The sequence below is a fragment of the Strigops habroptila genome, chromosome 5 (genome assembly GCF_004027225.2).
Source record: "Strigops habroptila isolate Jane chromosome 5, bStrHab1.2.pri, whole genome shotgun sequence".
Lineage (NCBI taxonomy): Eukaryota > Metazoa > Chordata > Aves > Psittaciformes > Psittacidae > Strigops > Strigops habroptila.
Genome location: NC_044281.2, coordinates 7,993,734 through 8,014,409, shown reverse-complemented (window position 1 = coordinate 8,014,409; position 20,676 = coordinate 7,993,734). Strand labels below are relative to the sequence as shown.

The following is a 20,676-nucleotide window of genomic DNA, read 5'->3' as shown; positions in this document are numbered from 1 at the left end:
TAATGTGGGACATGAGCTGTGAGAAGCAATTCATAAATACAGCAACTCTGCCCCTGGCAACTTCTACCTGTAGCTACTTTGTGTAATAGAACCATGTGGCATCAAGGTAGAAAGATGGTTTTTTTGCCTGTTCTCATGCAGTGAGTAAATACTAATGTCTTTGGAAGGACTACAGTATTACAACTGAACTTCCTGAGTAACACAATGGGAAAAGAAAAGTATTTGGACATGAATAAAGTCCAAATTTAAGAGAAAATTATTACTTAAAACACTACCCCAGAGACTTCAACACAGGGGCAGTGTGTTCTGCAGCCTGGAGACAAAGATACTTCACAGATGAATAGACAGCAACTTATTCTTTATTTGCTTCAGGGAAGCCCAGGCCCTAGTGGGACACCTGGTGATCCAGGTCCACCAGGACTTCAAGGTATGCCCGGAGAGAGAGGGATCGCTGGAACACCTGGCCCCAAGGGTGACAGAGTAAGTGTTTATTTCTGTTGTCCTGAGTCAAGTCACCTGTCTCCTAATTCTGCAATTATTCTAGGGTATTCAGCATCTAGTGTCATAACTGAGACTTTTTCTGGGTATTTTCTTTAGGGCGGCATAGGTGAGAAGGGTGCTGAAGGTACAGCTGGCAACGATGGGGCAAGAGTAAGTAAATTTTTAGACCTGTTCTTCACTCACCAGATCGTTTGTTGTGCTAGGGATACTCAACTCATGGAGTTAAACACTACTCAGCCTGGTGATACCATGTGCACAGTGGTTTGGGATGTCTATGTCCCAAACCCCTGTTTCGTATCATCAGTAATGGGAGTTAAGATGTCAAAGGAAAGGATTCCCAGAAGTAGCGTGTTGATTTGAGATTCATCTAAGCTGACTATAGTAAAAATACGGAAAAAGGGACAGGCAGAATATATATATAACCAAAAAGCAGCCCTTCCAGCTCTGACTCTTGGACTAAGGCAGATTCCACCTTATTGTTTGGACTGAGTTCCCCATGGTCTGTCCTGAGTTTCACAGGTGAAAATTCCTGTAAATGTACTAAGGCCCATGTAGGCAGTAAGTCGTTGAGTCTACTGTAAAGCTTTGAATCTCCTGTGCATAAATAACATAGCTAGTCTCCTCAAGTCATGTTACATACACTCTTCTGCATAGACCAACTGTGCAATAATCCCAAAAGCACTGGGTTTGCTGTGTATGCACTGACCATATTTTCTTCCCAGAAGTTGAGTTACTTTTTACATGAATCTCATCTATCTGAGAATCTTGGGTTTTACAAACCAGTTGGAGTACTAGCTGCTAGGTATTTGCAAAGCTGAGGTACATTCAAAAGATAAGGGTTCTGCCTGGACTAAATTTATTGTTAAAAGAGCAAAAGGTTTTTGAAGAAACCTTAGTATACAGAAGTACTAACTTAAAACTGTCAGCTGTGAGCTGGAATAAGTTATACAAGTCAGATATTATCCAAAGATACAAAACAGTTCCTAGTCATTATGTGTTCTTAGCTTACAGTAACTGGTGAGCAGGTAAAGTAATGGTGAGCTAAATGTACATGCCTGTTCTAAAGTCAGGTATCTGCAGATATCTCTGCTAACGACCACTAGGCCATTAATGGCATTACAGTATCTGTTGTTGTTAATGCCTTCTTTTTCTGTATTTCTCTACAGTTTGAACTAAATTCCAGTGCAGTTCTTTTGTGGGAGGGGGAATTTTGTTCAAGACAAACTTGGTGCAAGTTTTGGTACTCTGCTTCTAATTAAAGAGAACTGTAATTGGGATATCTAAATATTCAGGAAGGTAATACAGTTAGTGCCATGGGATCATTATGTGGAGTTGATGGGTCTGGATGGAGAATTTGCAGCCTAACTGCCCCTGAAGAGACAAAGGACGCTTGAGGAGTTTGCAGGATATCAATGAATCTTCAGAAGTAGTGATGGACATTTTAAAGTTAATTTAAATAGTTTAATACTAGCATAAGAGAAGGAGCCTCTGTGCAGGTGGGGAAAAGGGACTTAATTTTCTCCTGAGAGAGCAAAATAATGCCAGTGGGTGTTTTTCTAATCATTGGCTTTATGCATAAACACTACATAAAGGAGATGAAGTCAGTGAAGAAAGAGAATGAAGGAAAGCAGGTCATTTGAGATGTGAGATTTTGGCCACTGGGAGAGGAAATTCAAATAATTTTTGGATAAAGATGACCTAACACATTTTCTCAGATAAAGGAGAAGAATTTAAAGGAATGAAAAAGCATATGGAAATACTAACATATGAGAAGATTTAAACTAACTGTTTTGAAGCACAACTTCTCTAATTTCTTTTCGTCTTAATTTTTCAAAAGGGTCTCCCTGGTCCAATAGGCCCAATGGGTCCAGCAGGTCCCACTGGTGAAAAGGTAAACAGATTTTTATTCAGTTCCCTACTGAAGTTTCTTAATATTATCACACTTTATTGGCACTTTTGCTACTTGTCAAATAAGTTACTTGAGAAATAATAACCTTTAATTTCATTTTAAGGGTGAACCAGGTCCTAGAGGTCTAGTTGGTCCTCCTGGCTCCCGTGGAAACCCTGTGAGTAAACATGTTTGGTTTTTGCCTGACATAAATTGACAATATATAACACTTATCCAGACTCCAGCCATTTGTCTCATTTGCTGATATATTTCTTCCCCTTCCTTTGTAGACAAAATCTGTAGTTCTGTCTTGATGCTGTGCTCTTGCAAAACAATTAGCAGATTTTGTTCCTTGGTCCTATACTTGTGTTAAGGCAAACTTTACAGAGATTTACCCTCATTTACCTCACTCCTGAAAGTACACCACCACTTCTGAATGAGCATGCCCATACCACATACTACTGTAAACATACAAATATTTAGATGGACAAAGCGCAGAGGTATACCTGAGTTCCTCTAGTTACGTTAACTCTTGTCGTATTCTGTTTATTTGTGATTTTAAGAGTTGACTTTGATTAGGGAATTAGAGGCTCAGCCCTTCTAGAGCTTTCATACTGCTTGGAATTGATTATGTCTCTGTCATAAATCAGAGCAATCTTATTTCCAGTATAAATTGGAACAGCTTCCACCCCTCTAGGGAGTGCTGGAGCTTGGCAGCCTTCAGCTCCTTCTTTTCCAAACAAATGTTGTGCGGAAAGTTCAGTTGAAGCAGCTCATAGCCCATTCTGATCTTGTAGAAGAATACATCTTTGAATGACTGTGTTTTTTTCCCAGTCTATCTGATTAGAATATGCATAATATGTGTGCTCTTCGGCTAATTGTGCTATCTCTGGAAGTAGTTGTGAGCAGAATTTCACCTACCTCAGTTTTAGTGCTTGCTCATGCCTTCCATCTCTAAATTCTGAAAGTTTAAATATAGTCTTGAACACAAGGCAGATGTTAACATCACAGCGTTGTTTATTTTATGATTAAAAGTTCATTAATTCTGATTAATAGAGCAAAAGTGTAAGCACATTTATGATAGTAAATAGTTAACATCCTTCCTTGTATATTTAACTGTGAATTTTTCTGTATATAGAAAGATGATTGTTAAATACAATTACTCTAATTTTTTTGGCCAGGGTTCCCGAGGAGAAAATGGCCCAACTGGCGCTGTTGGTTTTGCTGGTCCTCCGGTATGTGTTTTGTGACACTATGAGTTTCCTTTAGTCATGCTTTGACATGCTTAGTTTCCTTCATTAGAAATAATCCTGCAGTGTTCTGGAATGTGAGTCACATTTTTATTGCAAAAAGAGCTGTTTCTTTTTCAAGTAAAGGGCCAATAAATACCCTAGACAGTTGAAAAGTGATTTTGTTGATAAAATTATGTAATTGTTCACCAGATTTCATATTTTCATGAATATGCTATATTGCTCCTTCGAGATTAAAATGAGGCAAGTTATAAAGTCTCATCTATTGAAGGTAGCAAAGATTCGTGCCGTGAGTAGCAAAGGCTGAAATGAGTTGATGGACCAAATGGAAGGTTTATGAGTTTTCCACTGAATACCCTAAACTTTCCCACAGCCTAAATATTCTGTTTCAGACCTTTAAAAAAAGTCAGGCACCTGCTTCCTTTGGTGGGGAAAAAACAAGACTAGAAAAGACAATACCTGTTTAGTCTCTTTTTTAGGTATGTAATAGCTGCTGAGGAAAATAGAAAATCTAAAAAAAAGAAAAATGCGAGCTAGATAAGAAGATATTTTACATGGAAATACTGACTTCACAGACTGTTCAGAAAATCTCATCTGTGATCTTCTAAAGACTGTGGTGAACTGTTACAGTTCTCTTGAACTGAACTGTTAAGCAAATGCTGTGTTTTCTGGGCTACTTTTTCTCCTATTATCTTTTGCCTTCTAGAAATTCCCTACAAAATGACTTTGTTAGGCTGGAAAGATTTGCTATTCTCTGACCTGATGTCTCTTCTAAATATTATTTCTCTCCCAAATGTTACTTCTTGTAGGGCCCTGACGGTCAGCCAGGTGTGAAAGGTGAACCTGGAGAACCTGGACAGAAAGGAGATGCTGGATCTCCAGGACCACAGGGTCTTGCTGGGTCTCCTGGTCCACCAGTAAGTATAAGTAACATAATTGGAGAACCAGTGGCGTAGGCTGATCTTGCTTATTTAAAATGTTCTGGGTGTTCACTATCACCCCTTTCATTCTCCTTTCCTCTTAGGGTCCTCCAGGTGTTCCTGGTCTGAAAGGTGGTAGAGGAACTCAGGGTCCACCTGTAAGTAAATTTTATTATTTTTTGTGACCTGACTGCAGATAATCTAATACTGAAATTTTATGTAATGTGTGTGTCATTCCTCATCTCAGCTTGTTTTTCAGTCTGTAATTATTTATATAACATGTAATGTGCAATATTTTATATTTATTATGTATCATATATTATACATTATTTAATACATATAATAACAGATTAGATATAATAATGTGTACTATATTATTTATTACATATTAACTTGGTTAATTACAATATATAATTATTATTTGCTCACTAATTCAACGGAGAACATCTGAGGTAACCAGTGCTGTATTTCTGGTGATAAAGTTGACATTAAAATGGTTTTTTTTAGGGTGCTACTGGATTCCCAGGATCTGCTGGAAGAGTTGGGCCTCCAGGACCTACTGTAAGTCAAGTTTCGTATTCCTAATAGGCGTGTTTTATAAATTGCTCGTTGAAAACTTTAAGACTGAATAAAGCAGGAAAGGTGAAGAAGTGTTTCATGGGCTGATGCTATGGAGAACAGCTTGTCAGCACTGACTTCTGTGACTGCATGCTTACATCTGACAGCATTAAATAAAACTCATCAGTCTTGGACTTGATCCAGTGTCAGCGTGTCCAAATTAGTGCAAGATTTTACACTGGGTTAAGTAGGCTTCGAGTTGTTCAAGCTGCTCTAACGACTTAATTGCTTACAGGAACAAAACAAGAACCTATATTGTCTTGTACTTTTTACTTTTTTGTCCCTTCAGTGGTGACTGAAGTTAGGAGAGTTTTTGGGAAAGGAAGGGGCCCCTGCCGGGCTATTTCACTGGTGGATCTTAAGATCCATTAAAATAAATAATTTAAAAAAAAAACCCAAACCCACAAAATCTCTTATATCTAAAAAAATGTCTTCTATCTGTAAGAAAAACCAAACCCACAAAATCTCTTATATCTAAACATTTTCAGAAACACACACGCACAAAAATCAGTAAGTGTCAATCAACAAGTGAGGATTCAACTCCACGCAGAGAACTGTCACTCTCTTCGTATTCCTTTTAATGTTTTGATTGCATTCAGTGTGAGTTTATCAAAAGGTGACATTCATGGAAAACATAATATACATGTGAAGTTTTTTGAAAGTATTTGAAAAATTAACAAAGGTCCTTTTAAAAAGCTAATTTTTGTACTACATGAACTAAAAGTTTGAATGTGGACTTTAGCTCGATGATATTGGGAAGAATGGGCAAAGGTGAGTTTTTAGCAGTAGTTGTACACCTGAGGTTAAAAAAAAATATAAGGAAGGAGTTTGGAATTGCAAGTTGGAGGGGAGTTTGGACGTATAATCTGATGTTTGTTTCGTCTTGTTTATGAACTAATAATAGCTTTTAGCTCAGTTACACTTTGGGCCTTACTTTAGCATATGCATATTTATAGTTAATCAAAATACAGTCCTTAGAATTTGATTGTCCTCATCAGAAAAGGGTCCAATGTAATGAGGTATTCTAATCTTCCTAGGGAGCTCCAGGGCCTGCTGGGCCTATTGGTGAGCCAGGAAAAGAAGGTCCCCCAGGTCTTCGTGGTGATCCCGGTTCTCATGGCCGTGTGGGAGATCGAGGGCCAGCTGGGCCTCCTGGTGGTCCTGGAGACAAGGGTGATGCAGGGGAAGATGGACAGCCGGTATGTCCTGGGTGATGTTACCAACTCTCCTTCGGCCAACTCTAGTCTCAGTCTCATTGATACTTACCTTTATTGCTACTGAAATGTTTTATCCTGTGTGGATTTCAGGGCCCGGATGGACCCCCTGGTCCAGCAGGAACTACTGGTCAAAGAGGTATTGTTGGTATGCCAGGACAACGAGGGGAAAGAGGCATGCCAGGGTTGCCGGGTCCTGCAGTAAGTAACACCCCCGTCAATATGCCACTAGCTGGGGCATTCTCATAATCTTTGAGGGATTCAGAACGTAGTGCCCCATAGCATGAGGAGAAAATTGGAAAACTCCAATTGTAGGAGAGAATGTAGAGAGAATAGTAAATAGTTAAATCCCAGGCAGGTGCATGAGGCGGAAAATTTTGTTTCTGGCGTAAGAGAAGGTCTCAGCGTGAATCAAGAGTAAGTGGGTAATGGCATTAAGACTTCTAGCCAGAATGTTCCTATTTGACTAAAACTAAATACTTGGAGGAAAAAAAAAATAAAATCCCAGACTCTTCATTTAGGTGCCCAAAGGTCATTGAATGTGAGTAAATACTCTGTAACTGCTGTTCCATAAATTGTGAATTATGGTCTTCAAAATTGCCATTTGTGCTCTCTTTGCTTTAAGGTAGGATTTATAGACATTTATTGGGTAGCCTAATGATACAGGAGATCAAATCATTAAATATACTATTATTAAAAGGGATGGTGTGGAAGATCTGCCATTACCACTGGATCCATAAAATCAATTCATAGATAAAGTTGGCCAGAAATTATTCCAGGCTAACGAGATTTGTTGGTATTGAGGTGGAGGAAAAAAAAAACCAAATGCAAAACCAAAAAACCCAACAACAACAAAAAAAATCATGTTACTTATTTCAAACTACATTATATTTTTCCAAGTGAAAGACATTACCTATTGCAGATAATGCCATCAGACATAGATATATCAGAAGAGTTTGTATGTAAGAGAGTTGCTGCTAGATAGACCAATTTCAAGTGCTGCATCTAGTCAGTAAAAGCCTATTCAAAAGCATCTAACACAACTAAACTGCTTAGAAATACAGTGAATTAAATACATATTCAAAATCTAGAAGAACATTTTCCTTAATTGTCTCAGGTTTTGAAGTTACAAATGGTACTTCAAACTGGATTAATGAGTAGTGTTTTGCAGGCAGCAGGCGGTTTTTGTACTTTCTTTGGTTTGTGATTAGAATTTTGATATACTTCTCACCTTTTTCAGGGGACGCCAGGAAAACAAGGACCCACAGGGCCACCTGGTGATAAAGGTCCCCCAGGACCTATTGGCCAGTCAGGTGCCACTGGGCCTGTAGGTGAACCTGGTCCAGAGGTAAGTATTAAACCTCATAATATGCAAAAAAAACCCCAACCAACCAACCAAACAAAAAAAAACAGTCCAGTGGTTATTCTCCTTTACTTGAAGTTAGAGGTGGAGAACTTTCTACTTCTTACGGCAATTCAAGATTACAGAGTTGATCAATACTCTCTATTTTTATTCCGTAACTCTAGGGACCTGCTGGCAATGATGGTACTCCTGGACGAGATGGCGCTGTTGGAGAACGTGTAAGAATATATTGTTTTCTTAAGTCACTTCTGGAAATCTCCTTTTTATTATTGACTTATTGTAGATTTTCTCTCGGTTCAGTTAACTTGAATGGAGAACTTGTTCTGAAATTGTATCACAGCTTTGAATAAGTAATGCCACTCAAAGTTGAGGAAACCTGGCTAAGAACACCTGCCTCCACAAACTCAGACTTGAGTTCTTACAGAATTAATATCTTTGTGAATTCTAATTACTAGCAAATAAATTCGTAATGCTAGAGTCCTGTTGCTTTGGTCTAGTCTAGTCCTCTTTAATGTTGACATTATGTTTTGCAGGGTGATCGTGGTGAACCTGGCCCTGCAGGCTTACCAGGTTCCCCTGGGGGCCCAGGAACTCCAGGTCCTGTTGGCCCTCCGGGAGATGCGGGTCAAAGAGGTGAAACTGTAAGTGAGACTTTTTTTTAATACTTTTTAAATTAAAAAAAACCCCAAAACCAACCAAAACTGTTGTGTATGGTTTTGTGCATTGCTTCACGTATCTTCTGTATGCAATCTTCGTAGGGTTCTCGAGGTCCAATGGGTCCCCCAGGTCGTGCAGGAAAAAGAGGTTTGCCTGTAAGTACTCCATGGTCACTGTGGTTTTTTCTGAGTTACATTTTAAAGGAAAGTGCCTGACAAATTGAGCCCAAATGAGAATGCTAAACAGGGCTTCAACTTTTAGTGGGGACTTCAACTTCTAGTGTTCTGATTGCAAGTGGATGCAGGTAGTTTTCTGAGCTGGAAAGCTGTACAAATCTATTTGGATACACTTGTGTTTCTAGACTTTCTTTAGCAACACTGCAAAGAAATAATGAATACTTTAGAAGCCTATTTATTTGGAGTGTGTTGCTGTCCAGATGATCGTAGGAACTCAGCAAATTGCTGGAGTCTGTGTTTGAGAATTCAGATAAGGGGTAAGGAAATGAATGCTGAACAAAAAGCCACGTTTTTAGACAAAAATGGCAGAAATATAACAAAATTACCTGTTCCCATGAAACTGCCTTAATTCAGTTCATGACATTGACTTCCGTCCAAATGGAAAAACAAACAAAACCCATCTTTTTGCATTACATAACTCTTTTACAATCCAAGCTTGGAACAAAAAATTAATTGCAATCTTGGGAAATTCAAAAGAATGTTGTCCTGTCCCTAAGCAGATGTCATATGAGAGACAGGAAAGGTTTATTGAGTAGTTAGTGATAATGATGCCATTGATAAACTATTTGGAATCTTGCATTGAGAAATTTAGCGTGCAATTTGGGCTGAGAAATAGAGAATTGAAAGCAGAAGCCATATTTTCCAGTGATTCTTGAATTAGTATGAAAAGTTTGAAACTATCAAAAATAGAAAGAATGAAATTGTGATAGTAATAGAACCAAGCTATTTGTACTGGGGAGCCTGAACATTATTGTCTGTAGTTAGGGAATATAACTTCAGCTGTCCTTTAATCATAGTGAAGGTGAAAGGAGCTGTCAGAAGCAAAGATGCAACATGGAGGATTTCATACTGAAAATGCATTTTACCATTATGAGTCTGTGAGAGATCCACAATATTTCAGTCTCTCTCATCTACAAAAATCATTTGCCGTATCCAGTAAGGCAAAGAAATTTCTCAATCTTAAAAATTTTAGGTGAATTATTTGGTGTCTTTATTGCAAGCTTTTTGTGACTGTATTATGAAGCTAAATAGACTAAATTTACCACAACTCAACTATAATTAAGCACAGCACAGTTTTCTGTAATTATTTCCTTATTCTTTGGTAAAAAAATAAGGCTCTTGGAGCTGCCCCAGCATGACCTTTTTTCTAGTTTTAGAAGTAAAGAGGGTCTGAATGCAGTGTCTAAAAGTGAGTGAGGGATTTTTGAGGCTGGGGATTTTTTCCAGTTCAGAATTTTACATTTCAACACTGATCTTTACAGGGTCCCCAAGGACCTCGTGGTGACAAAGGTGACAATGGAGATCGAGGTGACAGGGGCCAAAAAGGACACAGGGGTTTCACTGGGCTTCAAGGTCTTCCAGGTCCTCCTGTAAGTTGTTCTGTTTTCACTGTAATTTTATTTTCTTGATAGTTAAATAATGTATCAGGAAAATAGTTACTTAAAATGGAAAAAAAGGCAAACATGAGGTTTTTCCCCCCCAGAAGGTGTTTGTGAATGGCCTGACTGTCTGTACTTGTTGATATTTTTAATGTAATTCTGCAATACTGTTGCATGATGAAGGAAGCCTGTACTTTGCAAGATACATGTTCTCCTACTCTTGTTCCATTTGTGCCAATCACAAAGTTTTGTTATCAACTTTGTCAGCACAAGAAGATAACAAAAGTTCATAGTTTCAGATAAGCACATTAGTGTGAAATGCTTTTTGCCAGTGTTGGAACTCTTTACAGTCAAGGAATCAAATGCAAAATCCTAGGATTACTGTGATAGTATCTCACTAATATTTTCCAAAACTTCATGACTTCAGTGGCAATTGAATGGAAATGCCATGGAAAACTTAATTTTTTTTACATTTGTTCACTGATTCTGTGCAAGAGCTGGAAGTTTAAACATGCAAGAAAAGAGTCAACAAGAAAATCCCACATCCAAAGCATCTTTCCACTTCACAGTAGTGGTGTCAGTTACTCTTTCGTAAGCCAATCTGATTCTAAATCTTACGAAAGCAAGGCCTTTCTGCAGAAACAACTTTAGATACTGCCAAGCACCAGTAAATTCTCTTAATCTAAATTGATTAGTTGTTAGTCTGTGACAAAAGAGAACAATGGACTGAAAATGAATCATAAGAGGGAAAAGTACTACTGATTGCTTATGTGTGTTATAATCCTATTCCTACAGAATTGTATATATCACACACTAATTCTTTAAAACTGAAGGAATACTCTTTAAATGTCAAAGTGATATGATAATTTCTTCTTTTTAGGGTCCTATTGGTGAACAGGGCAGTCCTGGTATTCCAGGCCCATTTGGTCCTCGGGTGAGTATTGTATTTTATTTATTGACTTCAGTATCATGTAGTGATTACTCTTTTTTGCTGAGTCATTACTTTTTTTAATGTAGTAGTTTTGACATAAGTGTAGTTTATAGCTAGAAAAAAAGTCAGTTCAGAATAACTACAGGGCTACAGTCTCTTTTTACAGACACTTTTGCTGCAGCTGATGCAAAGCCATATATGTGGCAGCTCTACTAATTGCTACTCTTGCCTTTCATACCCCCACTTATGTTATTCACCCAAAATTAAAGGAGAACCATGACTTCCCTCGGTTTTCCCAAGTGACGGTCTTAGTCCATATACATGTGGGTGTACAGCAGCTACTCCAGTATGTGTAGCACCTGGAACTGAACCCACTTAACTGTTATAGTAAAAAAATATACAGCTGATCCAAGGTATGTTCGCTGAGGTGATTCACTTCAGAACACCAGCGTTGAAACTGTGTTCTTACTTTTAGAGAAGAAGTTAAAGGGTGATTTCTAAAAGTTTTGTAATAGACACAAGTAATTGTATTGCTTCCTGAAAAGATACTGCTTGCAAACTGCTTTTTTTGTTATTAAATGCTAAAATACAGTCCTTCTTTCTCTTATACTTTCTAGGGTCCTCCAGGTCCAGTTGGTCCTTCTGGAAAAGATGGAAGTCCTGGTCCGCTTGGACCAATTGGGCCTCCTGGTGTTAGAGGGAGCGTAGGAGAAGCTGGACCTGAGGTAAGTTGATGGGAATATGAGAGAAAAGGTTACCTTAAAATAATGAGATTTTTTTTACAGTCCATTGCATCACTTTCTCAAACATCCATGAGCTCAAGACAAATGGTAAGATTTGATACACTTTCTCCAACAAATAGCCAGAGTAACTGTGTATTGGAAGGGCTTGTTTCTTACTCATTTTCGTCTTACAGACCTGTGACAGTCCCAGTCTCATCTACCTATGCTCTCCTTAGGCCAGCCTGGGGCTACTTCTGCAGTTAGCTCACTGGATCCTGCTGGATCTGCAGTTCAGCATGGCTGTTTGACAAGTTGGGTCCTAAAACCTCAGGACTAAGCATAGGTCAGTTGGTATATCTGGAATCTGGAGTAGTTCAAAGCCAGTAGTCCCACAAAGGTGGCACTGAATTAGAACAGCCGTGTGACTGATGGCCAGCAGCATACTCCATCATGCACTAAAGAAATCCTTCAGTCCAAACAGCCCAAACTAGCTCTCAGATCAGCTGACCTTCAGGCTGATCTGAGGTTTACAGATACCAACCATGACAGTTAGAAATAGTTTGGCTGTTTTGGAGAAAGTCCTAAACCTTTGCTAAATATCCCATGCATATTCCACATTTACCAATTCACAATACCCTAAGCCATAAAGCATAAATTAGGCTATGCCAAGGAAGATAAATTAGAAATTAGAGGGATTTGAGAAAAGAGTGATCTGGATGATCACATGAAGAATTAAAAAACTGATGTTGTTTGCCTTGGGGAAAAAGTAGAAAAGGTAGAATAAAACAGAAAGAGAAGGCAGTTTCTGCTGCTGTTATGTTTTATAAGACATAACATTTCCTGTGTTTATCATGCGCTTATAGTCACCCTTTTTCATTTCAATTTTTGCCAATTATCAGTATCTCCACTTCTGCCAAGGCACCAAGACTTGAATGAAAAGTCTGTGGTAGACCGCAAGATTATGCGTATCCAGATACTTCATCTGTGTAGTGAGACAGTACAAGAAATAGCATTTACCAGTATTTTTAGTTTTGCTTTCCATGGTGGATTGCATGCAACCATAAATTGGAACCAAAAAGCAAGAAATAAAAGTTTGAGATTTCATTTGTCACACGCAGTGTGTAAGCTTGGGTGTGTGCTCTGTGGTAAGCATTTGGAGCACTAGTTGTGAATTCTAAAGTAATTACTCTCAAAGGAAATGCCACATTCTGATACACTGTCTGATGCACCAGAGCACCAAATTTCAAATGGAGGTATGTTACAGACTTTCTGCTGCCAAAGAAGAGCTGGCAGAACCTGCAAGTGGAGATAATGTTTATTAACAGATATCTTTCGTGTCAAGACTCAGTTACTGCCCCAAGTGTCACAATTCAGGTTGACAGAAGGACCTCACAACTCATCTTTGGGAAAATCTACTTAGTCAGGAAAACACCTTCTCTGCCAAGTTAGGATGATGTAGATTCTATGTCATGTATCTGTGGCCAGAAATCTCAGCACTGTGCAGGATGAATGTAAAGATGTTTCTAGTGCCGAATTTTCTATCCAAGCTTTACTAGTTGAAAATGTGCCTGAGGTGACTCAGGGGAATCAAGAATTTTCAATTGCTTTAAAAATGACTTACTTCTACTTTAAGAAGTAAAGTTACTAGGTACGGATTTGAACAAGGAGGGACAGATGGCTTTAGAAATATGAAATGAGGCCATTCCTTGATGACTTCTTCTAACTGTTAAGTCTGGAATGAGGAGTGAGATGAAGTTGAGCAAGGTATTAAGAAGGGCGTGAAGCAGAGAGAATACCTCACATGTGATTCTAATCTCTTACCTCTATTCCTGGAAATGGGAATTGTTTATCTGTATCTGAATATTCCTTGTGCATTAGGGTGATTGGTCCTGAAGTTTTGCTTTTTTAGTGGCTGTCTTCACTATCATTTTGTGTAGTATTTAGTCTGCTGTTGCCTCTATTGCCCCCTTTTTTTTTTTTTTGACCTTAGGGTCCACCAGGTGATCCTGGCCCTCCTGGTCCTCCAGGCCCTCCAGGCCACCTCACTGCTGCCATTGGTGACATTATGGGACACTATGATGATGCTATGGCAGATCCGCTACCAGAGTTTACTGAAGATGAAGCAGCCCCAGATGACCATAACAAAACAGACCCAGGAGTCCATGCCACACTGAAGTCACTGAGCAGCCAGATTGAGACTATGCGCAGCCCAGATGGTTCAAAGAAACACCCAGCACGGACTTGTGATGACCTGAAGCTGTGCCACCCATCCAAGAAGAGTGGTGTGTATAAATGATGCTGTCTTGTTTCCAGTATATACTTGTTCATTGGAAAAAAATATGTAATACAGATTTTTGATGGCCTAAATCAACATTCACGCTAGGAGCTTGAAAATGTCTCACAAAAACGTATTCCTTCTTGCTAATGAAGTATATATGCTGATGTATCCCATATCTATTTGTTCAGTTTTTTATTCAGATGTATTTTAAAATCTGAAATATTTTAGACTTCCATTAAATATTACTTCTGAAAGGGTTATCACCGTGGAATGCTACTTATACTGTGACAGAGATAGATCGGTACACCAGTTGTGAATACTTGCTTAATTGCTATTAGCTCAAAATGTTACCTGTGGGCTGACAACCTGTGAATGCTTTCTGTCCAGAATTCTCTGCTGCTGCTGCTCCTCCATACTAGCAGTTTATAGGTGCTAATGCGCTAACATGCCTTTTAGGAGTTTTCCTAATTTATATGGATTATATGCAGATAAATCAGAATAGACAAAAGTAGAGATAATTTGTGGCAGGCCTTACCAGCTTTGTGCCCCATTTTCTGAAACTTCTTGTGTTCTTTGTAGGTGAATATTGGATTGACCCTAACCAAGGATGTGTTGAAGATGCTATAAAAGTATACTGCAACATGGAAACTGGAGAGACCTGTATTTCTGCAAACCCATCTACTGTACCACGTAAAACATGGTGGGCCAGCAGGTCATCTGATTTAAAGCCCATTTGGTATGGCCTTGATATGAACAGGGGATCACAGGTAACTAAATATATGTAACATCTATGAAACTTGTTTCTTTCTGGTTTTGAACTTCATCTACTATTCTGAGCAGATTCTGCTACAGTCAGAACATTATAACTGTTAATTGACTGGCTTATATTCAATTGGTTATTATTATCATACAGAAAGTAGAGGAAGTGCTGGGAAAAACAATGCAAGTGCATCTAAGGCAAGGTTGGCTACAAGTAGACCACTGCTGAAGAGATTTATTTCTCATGATCCCAAAAATATTGACATTTCTAGCAATTTGTTGTAGTAACTCGCTATCCTTGTCCTTAAAAAAAAAAAAATGTACTTCTACCCTAATACAAGATTTAAGCCACCGCCATTTTAATTGAATTCTGCCTTCTTTCAGAAAACTCTTTACTCCTACAAAAAATACAAAACTTACTTTAGAAATTAATTTTTAAAGAAAGTATGAGTATTACCACGTGTCAGGATGCTCCATGCTGAATGCATCAGTCTCCAGGCAGACAAAAATTCTGCTCAGTTTTGTGTTGCATTTTCCCTCTGTGGCAACTTCTGAAAGTCAGCTTTACGATCCTGCCAAATAACAGAAGTTTATTATATGCAAAATACATAATTAAATAATGAGCTTTTGCTATTTTTATTCCTGGTTCATCCTGTCAAAACCACAGAAAACATTCTCAATTATTATTTCATAGGGAGTAATTAAATATCTTTAAAATTAGTATTCGGAGAGTAAAAAATAATCTTACCAACTGGATTCCTGAAAACAGTTCAGAACTTGAGCAAATGAGAACATGTGATATTGAGAACAGATGTGGTATGGATTGCTTTCTTGCGATGCTTTCACTTATTACTAAATTCAGGAGAATTTGCCATGACTGAAGATGTCACAGCTGATGTTCAGCTGCCTGCAGAGCTAAACACAGGGGTTTTATAAGTCAGGTGCTCTTTGGAGGAAGAAATTATCTTGAGGAATACTATAAAGGAATGTTTCATTTTTGAAAATGCTGTCAGGTTTTATAACTAATAGTAGTATTTGTGTAACAGATGCTTTCCTTATGGATTCTAAATAGTAAGTATGTCTGAGACTGCTAAGCAGAGATAAACATCTCGTCTAAAACAGCAGTGTCAATGCATAAGATTGTCTCTTCACCAGTTTCAGTGAAATGTATACATTTTTAGTAATTCTTGACTGTTGTTTTTTATGTTGCAATGATGAATAAAATGAAACCAGCACAGGGAGAAAAAAACAAACCTCACGAATTTTAGAATTTTTGTTATTAGTAGAAAAATTGCTTCTGTTTTTTTATAGAAACATTGGCTCTTTGTAAAACATTTGTCAAACTTCTGTGCAAGTTAGTTAGTTGATAAAGCCCATATGCCAATGTATGGTTATTTTTATATTGTCACACTTTGGCTGTTCGTGATGCTTGTAAATACATTACAAAGCCTATAGAAAACAAGTTGCCAAAGTTGCAATATAGCAGGTATGCTATAAAAGGGTTTTCTGTGCTTGATGTTTCTTACCTACTTTGAGGTTGCTCTAATGCACTATTTCATACGTAAGGTTTAACTCCTACTGAATCCCATTTTGAAACAAGGCAGAATTCATTCCAAAACTTGGCATGTTTGTGGAGGCCCAGCTGCTTTTGAGTTGTTCAGCTGCAGAGTTTTATGGTCAAATTCTCCAAAACGACCCCTGTTACAGGATGTCTGCGCTTCTTTGTCCTCAACTGGCAGCATATTACAAAAGAAACCATGTAATGAGGCTTCTGTTAGTCATGTCTGGAAAGGGTTACGGTAATGATAGATGTTTCTAAAATTCACGAACTCTTAATTCATTTTTATGTAATATATGTTGATCTGTTTCTTTATCTTTACAGTTTGTGTATGGGGATACAGCTGTTACTCAGATGACATTCCTGCGCCTCCTATCAAAGGAAGCTTCCCAGAATATCACTTACATCTGTAAGAACAGTGTTGGGTACATGGATGACCAGACAAAGAACCTTAAAAAAGCCGTAATTCTGAAAGGGGCCAATGACCTGGAGATAAAAGCAGAGGGCAACAGCCGATTCAGATACACTGTTCTTCATGACAGCTGTTCTGTAAGTTTGGCCTTTTGGTCATTTGTATTTAGAAAAAAAATAAGTAATTAAATGCTGCAGAATTTTATCATGAATTGTAGAAGTAACTGATCAAATCGGTATTTTACTAGAATTATTCACATAATGGAAGTCAGCAGTATTTAGAGGATTTTTACAAATTACTACTTATTAATGAGCATTTTGCATTTCCTATTATTTGTTTAATTGTGTGCAATCACGCAAATTGGTTGGATAACCACAAGCATTTGTCTGCCAGATGGGTAAGATTATTGCAGCAATACACTGGAGGAAACTCACTGGTACTGTGAGTGGCTGAGTTGGAAAGGAAAATGTCCCTCAAGTACTTAGTGGGCATAAAACCCAGCGAGTAGTAATTTTTTTTCGTGTTCAATAGCATTCTCAGGCAAGTCCAAGACACTGGCAAAATATTTCTAAAATTAGTTTGGTGCTTGAAAAATTAGAGTACTCTCTGTGCTTTAAATATGGCCCAAGGTTATGTGTGCAGGTGCATATTAAAACATAGAGAAGAACTTCATAACATAAAGATAAACCAGTCCACCTTGAGGGGGAAATCCTGGTGTATCAATCTGACGTGTCTCTTCATTTCTGTAAGAGCAAGATACATACATTTTAAACTAACCAAGGTGCAATACAGGGCAGGGGTTGTTGCTTAGCGAAGATACATTGAGATCCTTCTGACCTATCACACAATTGACTTGCCAGCTAGAATTTGGGCTGTTTCTGACATGAGCTCTGGCCTACATTTTTCTCTTTTTTTCTCTCATTTTTTTTTTCCCCTCCAGAAACGTAATGGGAACGTGGGCAAGACTGTTTTTGAGTACAGAACGCAGAACGTGGCACGCTTACCTATCATAGATATGGCACCGGTGGACATTGGCAGTACCGACCAGGAATTTGGAATTGAAATTGGGCCAGTTTGCTTTGTGTAGGAGGAAGGGGGGAAATTAACACACTACCCAGCAACAGCAGCAGTTAAACACATGAACTTAGACTGATTGAAGTTAATCCTGAGACTCTTGAAGTAATGGCTGATATTGGATCAGCATTGTATATACGGTTCTTTTTAAAGGTTCTTTTTAAATGCCCGGCCTCCTTTTAAATATTTATTTTACTTACGAACCTTCTGTTTCAAATGATTGAAACCGTTTAGTACAACAGTACAATTTTAAGAGGATTGATGACCGCCTTTTAAAAGTAATATGAATCTTTTTCCTCATTTTTATTTCAAATTATTTTGAAATTTACAGGTATTCAAAATAGATAGTTTTAATGTGGGACTATGTAAAGCTCTAAGGATTATTTCTTTTGCTTGGATGCATACTGAATAACAGAAAAGTAGAGTACTTTTGTGAACTGTTGGCTACATTTCAATCATACCTACTCCCTCTACCCCAGTTTGTCTTCCTGTGGTTGCCAGTATAATAGCCATTCACAAAAATCTGTCTTTGGTAGAAGAAAATCTCTTCAGACAAGATCTTAATCTGGCATTGTCTTTCCTGCACTTTCCTATGTAATAGTCTGCTCAGAAGAGTATTCCATAGCCATGATTAATTTATGAAGTAAAAATACTACTGGGGTAAATACGAGTTTTCAGTAGGGATGTCCCATATCTGAAATTTTAAGGCCAGACTTCAATTCTCACAGTGTATCTGTGTAATTTCATTAAATTACCCTTAATCTTCAAAACACTTCTTAAACCCAATACTTGTTGATTTTCCAATGCTTGCCCATCTAAGAAGCCATTACTTATCAAATGATACAGATGTCTTTCTTACACACGGTGCCAATTTATGTATGTTGTGAGTCATTCACATGTATACCAGATGAATTGCTAATAAAAAGAAAGTAAGTAAGTTCAGAAATTCATTGGTTTTAGCTGACATCCAGACATGCATCCCCAGTAATTTGACTTACTGGCCTTGAGTTGTCAAGACAGGAAAGTTCCATCATTTCCTAGCATGAGCTACCTCATCTCTGGAAGTTGGGATGCATTTAATATTCCTGTTTCTATTTTAGATATTAAAAGGTGCTATGCTTCTGTTGTTATTTCAAGAAAGGAGATAGGCAGGGCAAAACCAACAAAAAAGTGATGGTGCTAAATGACTCTGTAGAAGGCTGATGAAATAAAAGATGCCTACTGTCTATGTCATTTTCAGAGCTTAGCTGTTAGGCTTATGGTGTTTGAGAGAACAATGTTACAGTGCATTTATTTGTTGGTCATACAGTATATAGAATGTTTTGTACCACTAGCATGCTTTATTTTGTAAAGTATGTGGGTACAAACTTATTTAGGTGTTTTGTTTCTTTATTGCATCTGTGCTCTCCACATTTTCTTGTTTGTTCCTTAAAAAAAAGAAAAAAATAAACATCTGGGGCCATCCCTAAAGAAAGTCATGCACATAGCTTTATTCATGTATCTTTGCAAAGCATTTAATTAAATACATGCTTCTCGTTATGCAAGTGGTTTCCTTTTGTAGAATTCCTTCCAGTGTATCCTATATGAGATTATTTCCAGGAAATTAAAGATAGAAGTATTTAACTTTTGCTTTGTTGCTATTTGAATAACTAATTTGCAGTGCATTCTCCTGAAGTATTTTACACATAGGAATGAGGGCATTTTGAATAATGTCCTCTGGGCCAGTTCTTACAAGATGGGCATCAGTTTGTATGAAGTAATCACCAGAAGTCCTGTTAAAGCTACCTCTAACTAGTATTGTTGGAGACTCCAGAGAAAAAGAATTTTTATTCAAGAATGAATACAACGTGACTTAGCCAATTCCCATTGTCAGTGTAGGTTATCGCTGATAGAAAAGTTTCTAGACAAGCCATAAAGTTGCATTGTAGGCAAAAATTTATATTCTTTTCCATCTGAAAGAGTAGGAGCTTTGAAATTTTCAAGGTTGTCCATATGCATGTCCATACAGGTAAGTAGGGACTGGCAACAGGGAAGTTGACAGGTCCACACTGATGTTACCTGTTTGGTTTTATTACCCAAGCTGGAACTCAGTGATTTCTTTTTTACTAGTATGAAATAATTTCTATAAATGTGACTCAGGTGTGAGTTTATGATACTGGATCCTTGAGAAGTTTTAGATAACATTAATTTCACTGGATAATCTGAGGTGTAATGGCTTGCTCCAACATGTTCATGCAAAGGTAGGTATCCCGCGGCTGTGATTAGACCTCTACAAGACATTTATCCAGATGCAAAAAATAACAGTCAGAATATAGATGCTGGTTTGAAAGTTGGTTTTGATCTCTTATTTTCACCAGCAGAGTATTATAATCCATGAGTAATTATAAATGTGAGGCTGTTGAAGACAGAGTATTTAATTTTGAGGGATATTTTATTTTTTTTTCAAGCCTCTCTTTGCGTCTCTCCATGTGGAGCATGCAGTATTTCCTCAGTCAGGTAAGTTGGGCGCTGAAAAAGAGCTTTAAGTAGAAAGCAGTCCAAGATAGTATTCTGTAAAAAACGCCACTGGAGAATCACAGAGGCAAAGTCGCGCTTGAAGTGTGAGCTCTGGGGAAATCCAAGTAGTTGACTGAGGAACTTTTGCAATGCAAGTGGTTGGACATGCTTTTTTTTGTCTCTTGACTATGTTTATAGCATACATGCATATTACGTCTCTTCCCTGTTTTAGCATTCCCTAAAGTATTGTAGAATCTTTTTAAGCAGACAAATTAAAAAGCACGGTGGGGGGAATTTCACTGCTCTAAACTACTTCTCTCTTATGCAGGCAATGTGGCATAGCCCCATGCAAGCACAGGTCTAACTTCATGAACCTAGAATGGATGAACTGACAATTTGCAAAAAGTTGATTAATTTATA

The 20,676-nt window shown here is 37.9% G+C and overlaps 1 protein-coding gene across 2 annotated transcripts in view; it reads left to right on the top strand.

Annotated features, from left to right (window-relative positions):
- The window catches only part of COL5A2 (collagen type V alpha 2 chain), a 112,205-nt gene extending 92,901 nt beyond the window's left edge, over positions 1-19,304 (top strand). For both annotated transcript variants that reach the window (XM_030486162.1, XM_030486163.1), the window contains exons 34-54: positions 373-480; positions 598-651; positions 2,339-2,392; positions 2,514-2,567; positions 3,571-3,624; positions 4,449-4,556; positions 4,664-4,717; positions 5,067-5,120; positions 6,215-6,376; positions 6,485-6,592; positions 7,632-7,739; positions 7,919-7,972; positions 8,288-8,395; positions 8,513-8,566; positions 9,910-10,017; positions 10,907-10,960; positions 11,575-11,682; positions 13,670-13,961; positions 14,537-14,724; positions 16,599-16,823; positions 17,627-19,304. In XM_030486162.1, the coding sequence (XP_030342022.1) occupies positions 373-480; positions 598-651; positions 2,339-2,392; positions 2,514-2,567; positions 3,571-3,624; positions 4,449-4,556; positions 4,664-4,717; positions 5,067-5,120; positions 6,215-6,376; positions 6,485-6,592; positions 7,632-7,739; positions 7,919-7,972; positions 8,288-8,395; positions 8,513-8,566; positions 9,910-10,017; positions 10,907-10,960; positions 11,575-11,682; positions 13,670-13,961; positions 14,537-14,724; positions 16,599-16,823; positions 17,627-17,773 (2,256 nt within the window). In that variant the 3' untranslated portion in view covers positions 17,774-19,304. The remainder of the gene's footprint in view (positions 1-372; positions 481-597; positions 652-2,338; positions 2,393-2,513; positions 2,568-3,570; positions 3,625-4,448; positions 4,557-4,663; positions 4,718-5,066; positions 5,121-6,214; positions 6,377-6,484; positions 6,593-7,631; positions 7,740-7,918; positions 7,973-8,287; positions 8,396-8,512; positions 8,567-9,909; positions 10,018-10,906; positions 10,961-11,574; positions 11,683-13,669; positions 13,962-14,536; positions 14,725-16,598; positions 16,824-17,626) is intronic.
- Positions 19,305-20,676: the final 1,372 nt, after the last annotated feature.